Genomic DNA, 22,564 nt, shown 5'->3' on the forward strand with positions numbered 1-22,564 from the left:
ACAATGTCAGTCTGAATCTGACGCTTTTGTTTTATTTTAGTTTTAATTTTCATCATGCCAAAGACTATCCAGCTGGAATCCCAATTACTCCGTATACTATACGAAGTGTAGAGTATACTTTATAATTATTCATCCAACTATATATGATATTATGATATATACAAAAATAAAACAGGCACCTAGAAGGTACTGGGCTATACGGTTTTGTATAAATCATAAATTCTTTAAATAAATAATGCTCTAAGTATTATTTGCTAGAAGATTGATTTTTGGTAAGGAGCAACATCTAACACCTTGAGGAAGTACTTAAGAACAGGAGATAAATTCCACTGATAGTTACGATTTCAACTGTGAAAATCAATTGTACTTTTTCCACCACAGTAAAATGCACAAGTGAAATATAAGAACAAGAGAAAAGGTGATACGGAATATATTCCACACTCAGGTTTTTGTTTGTTTGTTTGTTTGTTTGTTTGACAGCACTGGGGATGGAACCCAGCATCAGAAAAGACATGTGTTAAATCTCTGGGTTATAGCCCCAGCCCTGTTTATGATACAGCCAACAACTATGACAAGTACTCAGGTAGGTTGGAACAATCAAATGAAAGATCTTGGCAGAAAATATCACAGACTGTTACTTGAATCTTACAGGTCACAGCACAGTGACTGGACGGAGTTGTTCCAATTGGTTTTCCAAAGCAACGCGCTCTTGATGAACTTCCTACATTGTACAAAACAGAAGAAAAACAAAGCAAGGGGTCATTCAATGGATTCATCCCTACATCATCAAATATTAAAAAAGAACTTTTACCACTGGACCCCTAGTTAGGTATCCTATGATTCAAGGTCAAGCGAACAAGAAAGCAAATTGAAAGCTGGTAACTAGGAGGTGAAGAGACAGTACAGTGGGTAAGGCACTTCCTTGTACAGGAACAACCTCAGTTCAATCCCTGGCACTGCACGTAGTCCCTGGAGAACCTCTAGAAGTGATCCCTGAGCACTGAGCCAGGAGTAAGTCCTGAGTACCGCTGGGTATACTCCCAATACCACCCCTCAAAAACATAAGGACTAGATAAAAGATAATTCACAATTCTAATCCCTCAAATCCTTTCTGAAGATGATGAAATGCAACTGACTGACATAACCTCTGATTTTCTCCCAACACCTTAACACCAGCCTTATTTTTAATAAGATCAGTGACGATAGAGAATGACATTTAAACAAATCAAAAGGCTGACCCTGATCCATAGCACCACATATGGTCCTCTAGCACTGCCAAGAGTGACCTCTGAGCACAGAGCCAGGAGTAAGTCCTGAGCACTGCTATGTATGACCTCCAAACCAAAGTGAAATCAAATATTAAAAATTGAAAAAGGTGGCCTGCCTACTTTTGAGCATTATGGTTTGCAGTGCAGATACTGAGAGGCAATTGTCTGCCATGAAGGCAGTGGGAGGGTGGGGAAAATGGGGGTATACTGGGGATACTGGTGGTGGGGAATGTGCACTGGTGGAGGGATGGGTGTTTGATCACTGTGTGACTGTAACTCAAACATGAAAGCTTATAACTGTATCTCATGGTGAATCAATAAAATAAAAATAAGAAGAATAAATAATTTTTAAAAAGAAAGAAAAAGGTGACCTAGAGGGAGAATAAAAAGAGTATCAGGTTCCTAAATAGTAGGAGGTGAGCCATCAGGACTAAATTTCTAGCTGCAGCCTCTCACCTCTAATCTAGTACCATACTTAGTCAGGTACAAGAGATGAAAAAAACTGTCCCTCTACCAACATTTCATCTAGGCCCTTGCATAAATTAGAGCTTAAGGTGTGACTTCTCTACCATGTAAAGAGAGGATTATAATAGAGCAAGAGTAAAAGAAAGACACAACTGGGTGGTTACAGTATGGACCAAGGCAAGAAAGGAAAGTGGCTTCAGGGTAGCAGCTATAGTTATTATTCCCATTATTACTGTGGGATATATGTGGATGGATTCTGGATACATTTTGAGTCTCAAACCAATTGGACATGCTGACAAAGGTATCAGAAGGATACCTTTGCTGAAGCATGTTTATGTCTGGGTGGGAATTATCCAGTAGAGACTTGGGAGATGTAGCGAGCAGAACTGTGTACTCTGAGAAGACAAAGTGTAGTCTCAATCCCTATGAATGTGAATTGCTGTGGAAACAGAATCTTTGTAGATGTAATCTAGTTAAAAAGAGACACTGGTTCCTACGGGTGAGCACTAGTGCAAAGACTGGTGTCTTTATAAAAGAAAGAGAGACATTTGGACCCAAACACAAAGACACAGCTGACACTGGATACACAAATGGAAGATATGCATCTCTAAGTCAAGAAAAGCCTGGGAGCGGGGCAGAGAGATGGTACAGCACACAGGATGCTTACCATGCACTCAGCTGACCCGGGTCTGATTCCCGGACCACACACGATCCCCTGAGCCCTGCCAGGAGCAAGCATCTGAGCCCAGAAATGGGAGTGGCATGCCCCCTCCTCCCAAAATAGAACAAAAGAAACACCAGAAATTTCCAGCAACTACCAGAAGCTGAGAAGAAGGAAGGAAAAAAGGGGAGTCCCTGAAAATTCTCAGAGAGAGAACATAGCTCTGCTGACACCTTGATTTCAGACTCGGAGATCTCAAGACTGGAAAGATAAATGCCTGCCATTCTGCAGTTCTTTGTTAGAGCAAGTATAGGTGAGATTAGTGGTGAGGAGAAGCAGCTGATAAGTAGGGAAGCGATGTCCTGGAGAAGGTAACATAGAACCATTGGCGAGGAACAAAGGGGCTGCCTTGATAGTACCTGCACTACCTTCTTTCACTGAGTATGTCTAACATCACTCATTAAGGACCCAAGAAAACTACGGGTTTATCTAGAAGCTCTACACAGATGCTCCAAGCAACCTTTTTAATACATTTCCTAGCCTTCTACCTAACACATCAAATGCAGCCTCCAGATGTGGTTACAAAGATTCCTCTAAGCCCTTCACAGCTAATTCATGGAGCTTCCCAAATGCAGAAATTCTCTGCCTTCCAAAGGAGTCTGAGAGCAAAGCTCAGGTCTAACCATCAAGAATGGAACCATATTCTTATGTAATATCGTCAAAACAAACCACCACCAGTGAAGGGCTGCAAATCTAGTTGAGTGGGAATGGCTTGCATATATGAGGCACTGGGTTCATCCTCTGCCCCCCAAAACACATCAGAGGGTGCAGCTCAGTGGTAAAATGCATGTCTTGTATGCGTGAAACCTGGGTTTGATTCATAGCATGGCAGAAAACAAAAACCAAAATCAATTAAAAAAAATATCAATTCAGGGGCTGGAACAATAGCACAGCGGGTAGGGTGTTTGCCTTGCACGCAGCAGACCCGGGTTCGATTCCCAGCATCCCATATGGTCCCCTGAGCACCGCCAGGAGTAATTCCTGAGTGCAGAGCCAGGAGGAACCCCTGTGCATTGCCAGGTATGACCCAAAAAGAAAAAAATATATATCAATTCAGTGGCATTCGTTGGGCCAGAGGTAAGGCACTTGCCATGCACTTGGCTGAGCCCAGTTTGATCCATGGCACTCAAGCACCACCACGAGTCATCCCTCAGCAAGGACCCAAGTGAGCACTGTCAGATGCAAACCCCAAATCCATCTTCCCCCGCGCCCAAAATCAAACCACCCGAAGACCAGGCCATGAAAGGGCTGACCATCCGAACTCCCAAAGTTGCTTACCTTGAGCTGCTGCTGCAGTTCACTGTTGAGTCGCGTGAGCACGGCATTGGCCTCTTTGTTTTTGCGAATAGCCGTCTGAATGGCCTTCTTCTGCTTGGAGGACTGCCTGCAGGAAAGCAGGGAGGGGCAGTTCAGGGACACAGTGGAAAGGTCTGGCCCCAGGCAGCTCGGGATGCTATGATTCAGGGGAGACTAGAGGCTGACGGGCCCCTCACATTACCAGGCTCCCAGAGTAACACTGATTCACAGCCAGGTGGGTGGCACAGGAAAAATCTCCGTCAGTTGTATTAGTTCACACCTAAAGTAATTCCCATGTTACAGCACACACACACACAAAAAAAAGCCAAGCATCGGGCCTTTTCAGATTCCTTGCATTCCATTTATTTCAAGACATTTAAGTATTTCTTCCTAGAACTATCTGAACCATATGCGATTTTTTTTTTTGGAAGCACTGATGGTATGCAGGTGGCCCCCGTAGACAAACTGAAGGAAAAGGAGAGATTCTACATTCCCTTTAGCAAAACTCCTTTATTAACGTCACTGTCACTGTCACTGTCCTCCCGTTGTTCATCGATTTGCTCGAGTGGGCCCAGTAATGTCTTCATTTTGAGACTTGTTGTTACTATGTTTGGCATATCCAATACGTCATGGGTAGCTTGCAAGGCTTTGCCGTGCAGGTGAGATACTCTCGGTAGCTTGCCGGGCTCTCTGAGAGGAGCAGAGGAATCGAACTTGGGTTGGCTGGGTCAGCCATGTACAGGCAAATGCCCTCCCCGCTGTGCTATCGCTCCAGCCCCTATATTAGCATAGCCAGCCGAAAGTACCAACCTTCCTTCCCAGGAATGACTGTGTGCGCACTGTGTGAATTCACAGTGACTATGCCACACACACAACTGTGGCACTTGAGGGAAACCACAGAAAGAGTTTAACACCAGGATTCCCAAATTAAGTCAGTAAATCCACAGAAAATGTGAAACTAATGTGACCATCGAAATGATTTTGCCCAGGACAGTCTCCATTACTGTCTAGTACTTATGATTAGCACCCTCTCCCCAAACTGTCCAGATTGGGCCAACAACTCAGTATGGTTCTATGACGTACAATCTAAAACCTGTAACAATACTGAATGCTGAAGGACATCTTTCATTTCTTTCTTTTTTTTTAAATGTAGGAGTACTGCTATTCATTTAGCCCTTGATTAAGCTGATTGAATTGGGCATGAACTCCACATCTTTCATTTCTTGAGCAAACAAACATTTGAAATCACTGGGAGATGAATTCTAGAACATAGGGAATGAAATGAAATGGGACATCTGTAGGGATCTGATCAAGAGTCACTGCGGATATACACTCTGTTAGCCACTCCACTAATCTGTAGAAGATACACGCCCTTCAACAAGTTTAAAGATTAATGTTTCACCCATATATGTAGGGGAGCAACTTCAAAATCAACTTTAAGAAAATATGGAGGGATAGGGCTCAAGTGGGAGAACAAATACCTAGCATGCCAAGTCCCTGAGTTCAATCCCTGGCACTTTATGGTTTCTGGAGAAATACCAGTTAATGCTCCAGTTACATGCATATGCAGGTACACATAGGGATTACAAGACAAGATGGAGTAGACCCACTAAGTACAGTTAAAATCCAGAACTGGGACCAGAGTCCCTAGGTTAAGGTGCTTGCCTTGCATGTGGTCAACCCTGGATTGATCCCCAGAACCACATATGGTCCCTTAAAATACCATCAGGAGTGATCCCTCATCAGAGAACTAGAAGAAAGTCCTGAGCACTGAGGGTGTAGTTCCCAACCCCACTACCCCTGTTGCTTCTGCCAATTAAAATAAAGTCCAGGACTTTATAAACATAAGATAATTCCCAAAAGTGGAATAAAGACAAGCTAGGAAAGTTAAGTACACAGATAAACACAAAGTGGTAAATTGCCTGAGTTATTTCTCCTTCACAGTAAACACTATATTAATATGAGACCATGAGGACACACTCAAATTTTAGGTTCTCAGAAGACAACCTTGCAAGCAAAGTTGAAGCCCTTGTTACTTCTATTTTGGTGTTTGGGCCACACCTGGCAGTGCTCAGGGATTATTCCTGCACTCAAGAACCACTGCTGGCAAGGGCCCAGGGGACCATATGTGATGCCCAATCCACTGTTCGATCACTCCAGCCCAAAGCCTTCCTAAGTGAATTTTCTATTTTGCTTCATATATTCCTGACAGGATATTGGAGACGTTGGCAATCAATGAGTGGCAATGAGTGCAGACTTTCCTCCAACCAAAAATAAACCTCCCCACAAAAACCCTACTCTCTCTCTCTCTCTCTCTCTCTCTAGCCAAAGGACTTGGAGAGCAAAAGCCTTAGCAAGACACAACATCCCTCGTGGAAAATCTTTAACAGTTATTTTGGAAAAAAATATATATATAATTCAGCAATATATGAAAATCAATATATAATATAATTTATATAGATAAAATAAATCCATGTAAAATTCAGCAATATATGAAATGTATATATCATAAGCAAATGTAATTTACTCTAGGAATAAAAAACTGACCCAGGGGCTGGAGTGATAGCACAGTGGGTAGGGCGTTTGCCTTGCATGCGGCCAACCCGGGTTTGATTCCCAGCATCCCATATGGTCCCCTGAGTACTGCCAGGAGTAAGGAGTGCAGAGCCAGGAGTAACCCCTGTGCATTGTCGGGTGTGACTCAAAAAGAAAAAAAAAAAACGTGATCCGGGGTGGGGGTGGTGGGAGGGATACTGGGACCATTGGTGGTGGAGAATGGGTACTGGTGAAGGGATGGGTACTTGATCATTGTATGACTAAAATGTAAAAACAAAAGTTCGTAAGTCTGTAAAAATAATAATAATAATAAAATCTAAGTTGATTAAAAAAACCTGATCCAGTATTCAAAAACAATCAATGAAATCTACCACCTTAGCAAGTGAAATGAGAAAAAGCATGTGAGTGTATCAATTGATGTAAAAATAAAGCATCTAATAAAATTCAACTCCATTTATTCTTTTTTAAAAAAATAATTATGGGAGGTCACGAGTTGCCCCCGACGAGCGGCTCTCCAACATGGCCATGGCTCCAGAGGCACAAGGACTTAATGCAGAGCCCGACACTTGCAGCAGAAAAGTGAATGGACTATGCGTTAATCCACGGTACCATGCCTCCCTGAGAGGGAAAGGGTGTTGTTCCCTTCTGCCTCCCCCCCCCCCCCCCCGGAGCAAGGTGGCCATCACCTCAGAGCTTATTGGAAAGCCAGGTATGAGCCGGCAATGACGGGGCAACTGCAACCTCATGGGAAGTGGGGTGTTACCGGCTCATCCTTCATGTTCATGCCCTACCGAGGTCACGAGTTGCCCCCCCCACCCCGAGCGGCTGTCCGGCACGGTCATGACTTCAGAGCCAGAGAAACCAATCTCGTAATTATCTGGCTGTTGGCAGAAATCCCTCCAGACTTAATAAGTAAAATATAAGAAATCCAAAATCGCGCGGCCACTATTGCAGCCGTGCTACATCATATGGTTCTCATAACCAGCTATAGAAAACAAATTATTTCACAATGCCTTTTCAGCAGTTCTGATTGTTGGGTGGAAACTCTAAACAATAATGGTGCATTTTTTGTCGAAATAATGAATGTAATCAAAGTAGATAGAGAGTTAAGTAGAAATCATCTGCCTCACAGGCATTGGGATGGGTGGGAGGGGGGTATATTGGGGTTCTTGGTGGTGAAAAATAAGTACTGGTTAAGGGAAAGGTGTTTGATCATTGTATCACCGAGACTTAAACCTGAAAGCTTTGTAACTTTTTCCACAGTGATTCAATAAATATTAATAATAATAATAATAATAATAATTATGACTGTATGTAAACCTCTTCAACTTAATAAAGAGATTCTACCAGAAAAAGAATGGAAAACACCTAACATCATACTTAACAAAAAACTGAATGCCTTCCTAAGTTTGGACAAGGCAAGAATTTCTACTCTCAGCAGTATTTCAACACAGTACTAGAAGCCCTAGCCAACACACTAATGCAAGAAAAGGAAATTAAAGGCACACATAATGGGAACAAAGAAATTAAATGGTACCTATTTGCAGGTAACTTGATAGTCATTGTAGAAAATCTCAAGAAAACTATTTTTAAAAACTCCTAGAGGGGCCCAGAAATGACTCAGTGACTTAGATGCCATGACCTTAATTATTGGTGCCACCAATATGCAGAGAGATCCTGACAGACCTCAGGGAGAAGAAAGATACTCCTAAAACTAATGACATTTCAGTAAAGACACAAGGGAGTTTTTGGAATAAATAGCATACAAAAAGCAATCATCATTAGATAAGCTAACAATAAACATTTGAAAATCAAAATTTTAAAAATGGCATCATGTACAAAAACTCAAAATTAAGTCCTCAGATATAGTAAGACCTATACATAACTCACATACTGAAAACTACACAACACTAAGAAAGTCAAAATAGAATCAATGTAAATAGAGAAACATATTCATGGATTGAAGAGACTCAATAAAGATGCAAATAAAGACTGACATAGAGGTACATTGTATAGTTTATACAACTTCTATCAATATTCTAGCAAGGTTTTTGTAACTCGAGACAGAAATATTCTAAAATTTACATATAGAAAGCCAAGGCAATTTAAATAGTTAAAAAGAATTTTTTAAAAACAGTAATAAAGTGGGAGAAATATAAGGTTCACTATGTAACTATATTATTGTGACTGAGGGCGAAGACAAAAAATAAGACTGGCAAAGGAAAAAAATACATATATCGATGAAACAGAACAGAGGACCCCAAAATAAATTCAAACAAATACGGTTAATGGAAAAAGGACAGCCTTTTTGATAAACAATGCTAAAGCCATTCAGTCTTACAGGAAAAAAAAAGTAGACCTGGATGCAAATTTCACCTCTTTTATAAAAATCACACAAGACAGTCACAAATGTAAATAAAAAAACTTTAGAAGAAAATTTAAGGGAAAGTCTTCAAGCCCTAGGCTTGGTGAAAAGTTTTTAGATGTAACCCCAAAAGCATAAGACTCAAAAGAAAAAGATAGCCATACACTGAACTTCATCAACAGTTTAAAAGCGTTTGCTCTACACAGCCGACCCAGCATCCCATGTGGTCCCCTGAGCACCACCAGGAGTAATTCCTGAGTGCAAAGCCAAGAGTAACCCCTGGTTGGCTGGGTGTGACTCAAAAAGCAAAACAAAAACAAGTTTGCTTTTGCACAAAAAACCCTTGTTAAGAGGATGAAAAGCTAAGCTGTAGAGAAAATACCTGCCCTCCAGACTCAACAACTGATTTGGTGGGTGGGGACAGACTAGGCAAGTTGTTGGGTCACACCTGGATGTGTTCAGGGCTTACTCCTGGCTCTGTACTTACTCGCAGCAGGCCTCAGGGGACCATATGTGGTGCCAAGAATCAAAGCTGGGTCAGCTGCATGCAAGGCCATACCCACTGTACTTCCTCTCAACCCTTGACAACCAATTGGGATTTAGAGCAGGGCTTCTTAACCTTTTCCCACTCATAACCCCTTTTTGTCCAAGAAATTTTTACAAGATCTAAATATATTTTTTAATTTACTGATAATCATAAAAAATTTTATTTTAAAAATTCAGAGTTACAAGACTCCATGTGGAAGCTAGGATCTAGAACTCTCAAAACTCAATAGGAAAAAAAATTCAAATAGAAAATTGAATAAGACACGAGATTCTTCGCCAAAGAGAATCTACCGATGATCACAAACACACATGAAAAGCTGCTCTACATTAACAACCCCTGGAAAAAAGCAAATTGAGACCATAACAGAATAGCACGCCATGACCATTAGAACACCTCAGATGACAGATCAATGAAACCAAAGGCTGGTGAGCATGCGCAGCAACCAAATCACTCCCCCACTGCGGGGAGAACTGTCCAAAGGCACAGCCACTGTTGAGAGCAGCTTGACAGTGCCGCTAAAACTCAACTTCAACTGACCACACAAGTCAGCAGGCACATGCTGGGACACGCATGCCAAAGAAATAAGAGCTCAGATGCACCCAAGAAGCTGCACACGGATGAGAAGAACAGACTTCTTGGTAATTCTCAACAGTTAGATACAACAGAGATGTCCTTCAACAGGGTGTGGGCAAACAGCACGCAGCCATCCAGGCCATAAAGAATACCGCTGGGGGGGCTGGAGCAATAGCACAGCGGGTAGGGCGTTCGCCTTGCACAAGGCCGACCCAAGTTCGAATCCCAGCATCCCATATGGTCCCCTGAGCACCGCCAGGGGTAATTTCGAGTGCAGAGACAGGAGTAACACCTGTGCATCTCCGGGTGTGACCCCCTCCCCCCAAAAAAAGCAAAAAAAAAAAAAGAATACTGCTGAGCCGGAGTGATAGTACAGTGGGTAGGGCGTTTGCGTTGCATGTGGCCGACCTGGGTTCAATCCCCAGCATCCCATAAGGCCCCCTATGCACCACCAGGAGTAATTCCTGTGTGCAGAGCCAGGGGGAACCCCTGAGCATTGCTGGGTGTGACCCAAAAAGAAAAAAAAAGAATACTGTTTTGTAGCAGTGAGTGAGACACAGAGCAACTTGCTATCAAGGGCATTATGCTAGAAGGAAGAGTCCAAAGACAAAAGATCTGGGTTATATAATTTTAGTTCTATGAAATTCTCCAAAAGACAATATAAAGATAGAAAACTGTAGGGATAAGAGACTTCAGTATCTCCATATCAGCAAAGCAACAGGCCCCTACACATGTAAGATGGCATAGGTCTATGCACACTGACTGTTCCAACACCAAGGTCCTGGGTTTACTTTGCACGAAGGACAAGTAAGAATGGAACCAAGTGGGGCAGGGACTGGGGGGGCAGGGAGTGGCATGTGCAGTGATAGTACGGCAGGTAAGGCATTTGCCTTGCATGCAGTAGAATCAGGTTCGATCTCTGGCACCATCCTCTGGCCCACCATGAATGATCCCCAAGTACAGAGCCAGAAACAAACTCTGAGCATACCCCCCCCCCATCACCACCACCAAAAAAGGAGAATATAAACACCGGGAACAACTAGGTGTGAGATACACAGATATTGTGTGCACTACTTTTGAAACTTCCTATGAATCGTGTAATGAAAAACTTTTTTAAAAGGTATTGACCAGAACTGGCTGCCCTTCCTTAAACTACCCCCAGCTTGAAGGGATGTGAACCCAGCTTGAAAGAGTTCCTCTCTTCTCTTCTTGGGGATCTCTGCGCCCCCAGGCAGGCAGTTTTTGTCTCACGTCTATGTTCCCTCCCGAATGGGGGCTGCTGGCCCAGATGCTTGCTCTGAGGATGGGGGTTAGGGTTAAGAGTTCACTTCCCTGCAGACTATGCATGGTGAAAATGTAATTTTTGGAGGATGTTCGATGAGAAATCTTCACAGAAAATAATAATAATAATAATAATAATAGCACTGTAGCACTGTCCTCCGTTGTTCATTGATTTGCTCGAACGGGCACCAGTAACATCTCACAACAAATTGTGAGACTTGTTGATCCTGTTTTTGGCATATCGAATACATCCCGGGGAGCTTTGCCGTGCGGGTGAGATACTCTCAGTAGCTGGAAGAGGAATCGAACCCTGGTCAGCCCAGGTCAGCCACATGCAAGGCAAACGCCCTACCTGCTGTGCTATTGCTCAAGCCGGGCAATAATAATAATAATCACTGTCACTGTCCTCCCGTTGTTCATCGATTTGCTTGAGCGGGCCCAGTAACGTCTCCATCGTAAGACTTCTTGTTACTGTGTTTGGCATATCGAATACATCACGGGTCGCTTGGCAGGCTCTGCCGTGGGGGTGAGATACTCTCGGTAGCTTGCCGGGCTCTCCGAGAGGGGCGGAGGAATCGAACTCGGGTCAGCCATGTTGGCTGCGTGCAAGGCAAACGCACTACCACTGTGCTATCGCTTCAGCCCAATAATAATAATAATAATAATAACTATTATTATTGTTATTGTCATATGACAATTGTTATTGTCATAATAATAATCATTATTATTATGACATAATAATGATTATTATTATGACAATAACAATAATAATAATAATAATAATAATAGAAGGCAAACAGGCTCTAAAAAGATAGAGCGGCATGAGGAGCCCTCTCTGGCAACATGCTCCTGCCGCTGGCTTCCACGAGTCATAATAGAGAATGGGGCGGGGTGGGGGGCAGCGCGCTAGAGTGACTAGAGTGATAGCACAGCAGGTAGGGTGCATTTGCCTTGCACGTGGCCAACCTGGGTTCGATTCCCAGCATCCCATATGATCCCCCGAGCACCGCCAGGAGTAATTCCTGAGTGCAGAGCCAGGAGTAAACCCTGTGCATTGCCGGTGTGACCCAAAAAAGAAAAACAAAACAAAATAAAATAAAGAATATGGGTTTTCAAGGACAATAGACACAAGGACCAGGAATGTTGCCCCATAATTGGAAGCCTGTCTCATGAGCTGGAGGAGAAGGCAGTTGGAATAGAGACGGGATCACTAAGACAATGATAGTTGGAGGAATCGTTCAGGATGGGAGATGTGTGCTGAAAGTAGATAAAGGACTAAACATGATGGCCTCTCAGTATCTGTATTGCAAACCATAATGCCCCAAAGTAGAAAGGGAGTATGGGGGCAATTGTCTGCCATGGAGGCAGGGGGAGGATCAAAAAGCAGGGGTATACTGGGGACATTGGTGGTGGAGAATGTACACTGGTGGAGGGATGGATGTTTATCATTGTTGGACTGAAATTCAAACATGAAAGCTTGTGACTATATATCAAGGTGATTCAACAAAAATAAATTAATTAAAAAAATAATATGGGTTTTGCTGGCCTGACTTGCTCTTCAGTATTTGCAGCCTAACGGTCCCTAAAGAACACACAGGATCAAGCCCCCAATCCCTCTCAAGCATGCCACAAAGCATGCTGAAACCTGCCTCATCTTCCAAAGAAATGCTTCGAGTCTGTCTCTTCAGGCTCGGCTTTATTATTTGCTGTTTCAGGCCAGCCTCAATGGGTGTGTTCCCCAAAGAGAAAGAGGAGGGAAAGAGTAAAGTGGGTGGGGACTTGGCCGTGCCTGATGGTGTCATCTCTGTTTAAAACTGTTGCAGCGGGAGGCAGTATCCACTCAGGGCTTGTGGCAAGCCAGCCTACCAAATTTATGGGCGTGCCTCCTTGTTCTTACTGACACTTCACCCTCCACAGGTGCAAGGCGGCTGTCCTGTCACCTGGGAAGCAATATGGGAACTACATTTCCCTGACTTGCCCATGTTTCAGTGTGCGCTAAGCGGTACATCGAGAGAAACACACTCAGGAGCGGGGTAGACCAAGTTCCCTGCCCTACCAGTAGCCCCAGCCCCACACCCTACCACTGCAGCCACACCAATGGTTCAACTATTGCTAAGAGTATTGCTAAGAGTATTGTTTCACTAATACTCTGTACAGAGACACCAAACTTTGAGAAACTTCAGGTACCCGGTGTCCAAATTGGGAACTCTGGGGTCTTATTGAGGCAGGGGATAGATAGCCTCCTTCCACCCCTACTCCCCTTACTTCCAGAAGCTCCAGCAGCCACCTCCCATGTCAACTCAACGGCTCAGACCATAGATTCTGAAGTTTCTGGGCCACATGACTTGAACAAGTCTCTTCTTACCCAAAGCTCGTTCTTAGCAAATTCATGAGATGTGGGAGCAAATTTAAGCATCCCACATTATTTCTGAGAAAAGCCCACTTCCGTCCTAATGGGCAGCTCATTAATGAGGAAGCAATCTGAAAGCTCGACATTACTCATAACTGAAATCAGCAGCTCTCCGGAGAGAAGGTTTTATTAGTTTCTCTGCCCTAAGAGTAGGCACACAATGATATTCTCTGAAGGATAATGTGTTCCTTGTATAACAGGCCAGTCTGATGTTTATTTCCAGCTGGTAATGAGTACATTTTTTAACCTTTATCACTACTGCTCTCTTACAGAATTTAGAGAACATCTTGTACCTCTTTTCTCAACCTCCCCCCAAATGATACAAAATAAGGACCACTATAAATGGAAATTGGTTAGCTTGCTAAGTATAATGCTGTCTCTGAACGTCAGACTTTAGTTCTTTCCCAGAATCCTGGTTGACAAAGGATTCTCAGAAAAGATAGAGACAAACCATCATGTGTCCAATTGTCTCTCTCCCAAAGATTTTGAAAAATGAATAAAGCAAAGTCATTCCTTATAACTCCAAAATAAACTGGCCTGGGCAAAGAAGTAAGCTATAGTAAGTTCCTGTCCCCACCCCCTCCAAATAAGCCTCGGTTCCTATCAGTGAGAGCACTATATGTGTTACTAGTAAGCCTCCCTCAGCCTGACCTAGCTGTCACCTAAATAGCAAGAGAATATGGCAGTGAGGAACAGTCACTGAACAGGCAATAAAAGATTATATCTCCTTTCAAAAAATGGCATTTGGACAGACTATCTACATGCAAAACAAGGAAGTTGGACCCTTCCCTCATACTACGCACAAAACTAAAGTCAAAATAGACCACAGGCCTTAGTGTAAGACCTGAAACTATGAAAACAAACATAGGAACAAACCCTTCTGAACCTGGACGTGGTGCTGCTCTCTTTGCTAAGATACCAAAGCACAAGTGACAAAAGAAAAAGACATCATGCTGCAAGCAACCAAGAAATCAAGAAGCTGGTTTCAATTCCCACTACTGAAAAACATTTAAGAGGGCACAGAATGTGGCTCAGTGGTAGATCCAACTTCACATGTATAAAGCCCTGGGTTCAATCCTTCGCAGACCAAAATAACACCAAGACAGAGAGAGAATGAGAGACACAGAGAGAGAGAACTTACAGAATGGGAGAAAACAATTGCCAAATTATATACCTAACAAGAAACATGTAACCAAAATATATTTTTTAAATCTAACTAAAAAAGATAAATAATCCAAGGAAAATTGGGCAAGTGATCTAAGTAGGTATCTCTTCAAAGAAAATACACAAATAGCCAATAAACTCTTGGCAAGACGGTCAATATTATTAGTTTTTTAAGAAATACAAATATGAGTCTGGAGAGATAGTACAGGAGCTAAGGTGATTCCTCAATACAGAGTCATGAGCAAGCCCTGAATACTGCCAGCTTTGGCCAAAAAACAAAACCCCAAAAAGAAGAAAAAGAAGCACAAATCAAAACCACAAGGCATTATTTCATACCCACTCTACGGACAATACGGATAATAACAAGCACAGATAAATAAGAAGACAAGTCAGAACCTGGGCAGGAGCAATACAGTTCAGCAGGAATGCCCATTTGCCTTGCATGAAGCTGCCCTGGGTTCAATCCCTGGCATACCACATGGCCCCCTTAGCACTGTCAGGAGTGATTCCAGCATATGGAGTGAGGTGTAACCCCTGAGCACCGCTGGGTGTCGCCCAACCCCCTCCCCTAAAGAGAAAGAAAAAATAAAAATAAGAACACTCTTTCATTACTAGGAAGACTTTAAAATGCTGTTTCCACTGTGGAAAACCGTTTGGCAGCTTCTCCAAGTTTTACATATTGACTTGCCATATGATCCAGCAATTTATTATTGTATATACTCCTAGTATATACTCAAGATAAATGAAAAGAGAAGTCACACAAAAACCTGTTCACAAGTAGTGACTGGCATTATTGTTATTAGCTTGAAAGTGGAAACCCAAAGGTCCACCCACTGACACATGGTGACCTAAAATGTGGCACAGTGTTACGCAATAACACAGTGGTAGGGCGCTTGCCTTGCACGCAGCCTGCCTGGCTGAGCCGGGTTCAATTCCTCCGCCCCTCTCGGAGAGCCTGGCAAGCTACTGAGAGTATCTCGCCTGCACGGCAAAGCCTGGAATGCTACCCATGACACATTCAATATGCCAAACACAGTAACAACAAGTCTCACAATGGAGACGTTACTGGGCCCGCTTGAGCAAATCGATGAACAACGGGAGGATAGGGCGATAGTGCTATATAAAAGAATGAAGTTCTAAATTATACCACACCAATGATGAACCTTAACAACATTATGCTAAGTGAAAGAAGCCATGCACAAAAGACCACATGTTGCATGATGCTGTTTAGTTGAAATGTTAAAAATAGGCAAATCTTGAAAGAGAGAAAGTAAATTAGAGGTTGTCTCAGGCTGATAAGGGAAGGGGAGAACAATGACTGATGGCTAAGTACATGGAACCTCCTTTCAGGATAATGACGATATCCTGGAATTAAGAGTGTGGTAGTAATTGCACAGCCATGTCAATATCCTAAAACCACTGAATCACTCATTCTATAAAAAAAAAAATGGTAGGTGACCTGTGTATTAATTAAGTCATTTGAAAACAGGACAAGGGGTTCATGATTTCAAAAAAGACCTCAAAAAATGGGAACAAATGGAACATACCTCAAATATTGGTCAGCTACAACAAACCCATCGACAACAAACCTAAAGGCAATAGTCTTAATAGGAAAAAAACTGAAACCTTTTTTTCCAGATCAGGTACAAGGCAAGGATGTCCACTATTGCCACTCTTATTCAACATAGTTTTGGAAGCCCTTGCCATAGCAATCAGACAAGAAAAAGATATCAAAGGGATTGAAAATTCCATATTGGAAATGAAGAGGTCAAACTATCACTATTTGCAGATGACGTGATACTGTACATTGAAAACACTAAAAAGAAGTGACATGTTGGAACTGGGGAAATAGCTGACAGGGTTGGAATAAATGCCTTGCACACATGAGGCTCTAAACTCAATCCCTGGCACTGTAAGCACCACTGAGCATAGCCCAAGACCCCCCCAACACGGTTAACTGTGCTCCGGGTGGCTCTTAGCACTGCTGGGCCTCAGCAGTTCTATACCAGCAGGCCCAAACAGTAAACTCTCAGGCTGAACACGTTGGATCGAGGGTCATCAGGAGTGGTCCTGGAGCTTCCTGAGCACTTTATAGGAGCCCCTACCTCCCCCAGGGACAAGTGAAACTCCTCATCGACTGGAAGTTGGTCATGAAGTCATCTATTCCAGGAGAACATGGAGACAAAATGTGGAAAATAAGGGAAACTGACATTGGTACTATTATTGTCTCCTTCCTAGGAAAAATACTGAAGAAGAGAGAAGGGAAGAGAATCAAATCTTATGAAACACAACAAAGTCCTCCTGGGGCAGGTTAAGTCCAACACCTTAAAGCCCCTCCATGTGATGGGTAGAGGTGAGTAAGGTAAGACCACACTCCAAAGCCCCACCCCTTGGCTTCAAAATAAATGAATGCTGGATGGCAGGGACCTGCAGATTGAAAGGGAACTTTGCAAGCTGTCCTTGTTTATCTGTGCCACTTACTTCTGGACTGTCGGGTGGGGTTTCGCAGTCGCTACCGAAGCCGGACCCCCAGCAGAGGGCTCTTGGTTTTCAGCTCGCAGCTTCCGACGGATGGGCTTGGAGGGCGGCTGCTGAGAATGGGATGAGTCCTGGAGATCAAAAAATCAACACACAAGGAATGTCACAACCAAAATACACCCTGTCACCAGGCCCACAGTCCGTTTTCCTCAAGGCCTGTCCCACGGGGCACATCCGCTTGCTGTGGTCACAGAGCTAGAGTTGAGGCAAAGGCTCAGCATTGGGCCAGGCCACGTGTCTCAAATCTTTCAGCCTTTCTTTCTTTCTGCTTAGAGTTTCTCCATTTCTTTTGTCATCCGAAAGGAAAAAGAAACCACATTCTAGCAACCCACTGTCCTTCCCTCCCTTTCTTTTATTTACAAAAATTTTAAGTTTTTTTTTTTTTTTTTTTTTTTTGCGGGGGGAGGTCACAGTTGATGATGTTCAGGAGTTACTCCTGAACTCTGCACTCAGGAATTACTCCCGGAAGTGCTCAGGGGACCATGTGAGATATCACGAGTCAAACTCAGGTCTGCTGCATGCAAGGCAAGTGTCCTACCCATTGTACTATCACCCCAGCCCCTCTGATTTCTGAAAATGCTGTATCTCAATAGCCGGGGTTTTATCACATTAATTTCTGGTGGTACTGAGGATGAAGCCAGGGTCTCCCACATGCCCCGCTCCCCAGAGCTTTTTTGGGGGGGGCTTTTTGGGTCACAGTTGGCAATGCTCAGTGCTGACTCCTGACTTTGCACTCAGAAATCACTCCTAGAGGTGCTCAGGGGACCATATAGGATGCTGGGAATTGAACCCGGGTCGGCCGCATGGAAGGCAAATGCCCTACTCGCTGTACTAATGCTCCAGCCCCCCCCTCCCCCCAAGAGAGTTTTTAAACTGAAGGTCAATACTGGTGCTGGTCTTACTTGGCAGTCTTGTGACATACGGGGCATTTCTATGCGTTTGCAAGGGACCTGGTCAATTCATACACAAAGCTGAATGTAAGAGCTGCTTTCTGGAAGATGAAAGCAGCCTGCTTCCTGGAACCCCTGCCTCGCCTGCAGGGGGAAGCGGGGCGGGCAGAGAGCTCCGTGGCACGTGACATGGCTAAAGCAGGCTGCAAGAAGAGACCGTAAAACAAGGGTTAAAGGTGGGGGAGGGGGGCTTAGCAAGGCCCCCGAGATGCTCCAAAAGGTTTAGCAGGTGTGTGAGATTCTGGTAACAGCAGCCATTTCATCCTCTTCATGCTGTCAGCCCGCCCCCCTGAGCTGGAAGCTGGGAGAGGGAAACACAGACTGTGAGCGACACCAAGGCCAAGTGCAAGGATCCTCAGGAGCCAGGAGCGTCGTCTTCAGAAGAAACCCCAAGTGTGAGGGTTCCCCAAGGCGGGGCTAGCAGCGGCCGCAGCTCAGGGCTGCCACACCCAACGGCCAGGGTCTAGTCCCGCTCGCTCAACTTACCTTCTTTGCTGGGCTACTTTCTGCAGGCTGGGAGGGGGCTCTGCTCTGCTGGGAGGGTCCCTCGCCGTCGGAGGCTGGTTCAGACTGTAGCAAAGGATCACAGAAAGGTAGAAATGCATCAACATGACACCGTGGGGGCTGGAGCAAAAGCACAGCAGGTAGGGCATTTGCCTTGCAGAAGGCCGACCCGGGTTCAATTCCCAGCATCCCATATGGTCCCCTGAGCACCGGCAGGAGTAATTCCTGAGTGCAGAGCCAGGAGTAACCCCTATGCATCACCGGGTGTGACCCAAGAAAAGCAAAAACAAACAAACAAAAATAAAACACAATATGACAACCTGATACTGGGAAGACCATGCAGACAAGTAGCCCCGCACGGTCAGGCCTGCAGATCTTCCACAGAAGTTCCTTTTTCCTCCCATCCCTCTTTCAGTACTGTGTAACCTTAGTAAAAAGGAATCAGGAATACTTCTCTTCTAACTACACACATACACACAGACACACACACACACACGCGCACGCTGCAAGATTACTACTGCTTCACAAGCTCAAACTAAAATTAACAAGGCTTATTGTGGAAAATAGGCCTAGGAACAAAAAACATTTCAGCACAAGCATGAACAAAAGCAACAGTCATAATTTCTTGACGCTGCAATTGGAAACGAGACGAGCTTGCACATAATCAAACACTCTGGGCCTGCCTCTACCTTAAAGAAGGTGCCGGGGCCGTGCAGTGGTGGGAGTAAACAAAAAGCTTGGGGCTGCAGAGGGGGGTGGTTTGGGATCCGTGAGCACATATACAACAACAGGCTGTGGCTGCGATCTTTTGAGGTCTGTGCAGACCAACAGGCCCCACGCAGTGAGCAGGCAGGGGCCTCGGGGAAACTGAGCCCCAAACTGTCCTTCATCCTCGATGTTCTCCGCACTAGAGCGGTGGTCTGCAACCACTAACGTGGCCTGCTACCAGGTGAATGTGAAGCCACCTTGGTTAGAAGCGCTGGTCCTTGGACCAGTTATGCAGGGCACACACTGATGTAAACTGAAGAAGGCTCTGATCCCCCAAATTTGATCTCTCAATCTTCCTATTATCATTCACCAGTCACCCCTTTTTGTGAATCCAATTGTTTTGTTTTGTTTGGGGGCCATACCCAGCGATGCTCAGGGGTTACTCAGGAATCACTCCGGGTGAGGCTCAGGGGAAAATATGAGATGCTGGGGGTTGAGACTGGGTTAGCCGTGAGCAAGGCAAGTGCCTTACCTGTCTGTACGGTCTCTCCAGACCCAAGTCCAGTGATTTCTGCACGAGGGCCAGTTATGTGCAAGTTAACCCATATCTCCACAAATACAACCCACAGCTCCCAATGGCCGTGGCCTGCCTACGTGGTTCCTAAGGCAGCCCTCCCAATGGTCAGTAAGTGTGGCTACTGGCCCGCTCTGAGGATCTGGCCTCAGGTACTTCCTCTCCCCTTAGCAGACACCTGCTCGCCTCTCAGGCCTTCTGCATACCAACCCCCTTGTCTGCTTTTGCCAAGCACCCATCTTGGTCCAAAGAGACAGTTTGATTCCCAGCGGTGGTGGAGAATGGGCACTGGTGGAGGGATGGGTACTGGATCACTGTATAACTGAAACCCAAGCACAAAAATTTGTAAGTCTACAACTGTACCCCATGGTGTTTCACTAATAAAAATTTTTTTTAAAAAAGTGGTCCCTGAGGAGCTGGAGTGATAGCACAGCAGGTAGGGCGTTTGCCTTGTATGCGGCAGACCCGGGTTCGATTTCCAGCATTCCATATGGTCACCCGAGCACAGCCAGGAGTAATTCCTGAGTGCAGAGCCAGGAGTAACCCCTGAGCATTGCCGGGTGTGACCCAAAAAGCAAAAGGGAAAAAAAGTGATCCCTGAACACAGAGCCAGAACAAAACCTTGAGCACCACCTTTATAGCCCCCAAACCAAAGCAAACCCAAAAAAGCTCCTGACCCTGGCATCCGCGGGGTCAGAGTTCCTACTCCCAAGCCTGCAAGCACCTCAAAGCCTGAGGGGGGTGGCGCAGTCCGGCCCCACGTTCTGTCACTGGGCCTTCCCGCCCACTGCAACCCCACCTGTTCCCTAATGTCCACAGCCCAGCTACAAGTTGCCTCCCAACAACTCCCGTGTCTAAAATCGCTCTGCAGACACGCAACATGGCTAAAGGCTAGTTCAGAGACCCACCAATGTTTCCCCTCCCACCTCCCACACACACTGTGCATGCTTTAAGGCACTTGCCATGAGTTTTTGCTGCTGAATATATATATATTTTTTTGCTTTTTGGGTCACACCCGGCAATGCACAGGGGTCACTCCTGGATCTGCACTCAGAAATTACCCCTGGCGGTGCTCAGGGGACATATGGGATGCTGGGAATCGAACCCGGGTTGGCTGCGTGCAAGGCAAATGCCCTACCCACTGTGCTATTGTTCCAGCCCCTGAATATTTTTTTTTTTTTAATTCACAAACGGGCTGTGTTTTCTAGCTCTGATCGGAAGAACAAAAAAAGCAACCAAAAAAATCCTCCATAGCACTATGGCAGGCTGACTCCAACCTCCAATCTCTTTAGGAAGAAGTTTGGGAGCTCCAAAGCCCTCGAACCATCAACCCATGACTGGATCCAAATGGGTTAGTACTTACTGAGCACAGAAGGCGGGAATCAGGTAGAGCCTCACCAGGGCCTGATTTGACCCCAGGAAGAGGATGGAGAAAATCAGCTTTGTGCCAGAAAGCTAGGGATGAGCTTCAGATACGCAAAAGCCTCCCAAGAAATTCATTTACTTTCCTTCAAATAACAGTCTGAGGCATCTGTGAGGTTTAGCAACTCGGAAGCAGAACAAACCAGGGAAATTTCTTTGCTTTCCTTTATGCTCTCCTAAATTAACGATCTGGAGAGAACGATCCCCCCATGAAAACAACGGTGTCTGAGTAGCTCCCTTTCTCCTCTGCGAATTGGAGAAAGCAAGGGGGACAATGCTGTCAATATGAGCTTGTCAAAATGTTTTGGCTGCTGAACTGAAATCCACTGCCTGAATCTAGTAAAGAAACAAAAGCGCCTGGATTACAATATTGCAAATGGCCGCCTCTTCCTCTACATGGACCGGCATGTACTCAGCCCCGATGTGGCCAGTCAGAAGAATGCTGTTTTAACAAAGAGTTTACTAGAACTTGAGCTGAGAGTTCTTTAAAAAAAAAAAATAGTTAAATCTGAATATTAATACATCTCCGCCCTGAGATGTATTAATCCAGAGATCCTCTGCCTGCTCCCAGCAGCCCAGAAGACCTCCATTACCTCCACTACCTCCACTACCCAGCCGCGGACGCCCTCCAGGATGCTTTCCAGAGCATCCGGCCACAATACGACCGCGCGACACATCATAAAACACTTAGTACAAGATTACCGCACCATATTTGAATGTGTTGAAATATTGTTTGAAGCATGGAAACTCCTGTAAGGGCGATTAGAGGCAGCCCTAAAAGTCTCTATCCCTCTCGGAGAGCATGGCAAGATACTAAGAGTGTTCCACCCGCATGGCAGAGCCTGGCAAGCTACCCATGGTGTATTCGATATGCCAAAACCAGTAGATATAATGGGTCCCATTCTCCTGACCCTGAAAGAGCCACCAATATGGCAGCGTTAAGAAAAATGAGGGGGGCTGGAGCAATAGCACAGCGGGTAGGGTGTTTGCCTTGCATGCAGCCAACCCAGGTTCGATTCCCAGTATCCCATATGGTCCCCCAAGTACCGCCAGGATTAATTCCTGAGTGCATGAGCCAGGAGTAAACCCTGTGCAATGCCGAGTGTGACCCAAAAAGCAATAAATAAATAAATAAAGGATGAGGAAGGAGAGGCTCATAAAATCTCAGAACCGACCTAGGCTGCCAAAATGAAGGACAAAAATGACTGTTTGTACTTTCAAT

At 44.7% G+C, this 22,564-nt stretch overlaps 1 protein-coding gene across 2 annotated transcripts in view; it reads right to left on the reverse strand.

Moving 5' to 3' along the window:
• Positions 1-521: 521 nt before the first annotated feature.
• REPS2 (RALBP1 associated Eps domain containing 2) overlaps positions 522-22,564 on the reverse strand; it is a 252,371-nt gene continuing 230,328 nt past the window's right edge. For both annotated transcript variants that reach the window (XM_056131290.1, XM_056131289.1), the window contains exons 15-18: positions 18,621-18,704; positions 17,128-17,255; positions 3,733-3,838; positions 522-721 (exon numbers count right to left, since the gene is read on the reverse strand). In XM_056131290.1, coding sequence (XP_055987265.1) covers positions 653-721; positions 3,733-3,838; positions 17,128-17,255; positions 18,621-18,704 — 387 coding nt within the window. In that variant the 3' untranslated portion in view covers positions 522-652. The remainder of the gene's footprint in view (positions 722-3,732; positions 3,839-17,127; positions 17,256-18,620; positions 18,705-22,564) is intronic.

This window comes from Sorex fumeus, unplaced genomic scaffold, assembly GCF_029834395.1.
Source record: "Sorex fumeus unplaced genomic scaffold, SorFum_2.1 ptg000086l, whole genome shotgun sequence".
NCBI classification, from domain to species: domain Eukaryota; kingdom Metazoa; phylum Chordata; class Mammalia; order Eulipotyphla; family Soricidae; genus Sorex; species Sorex fumeus.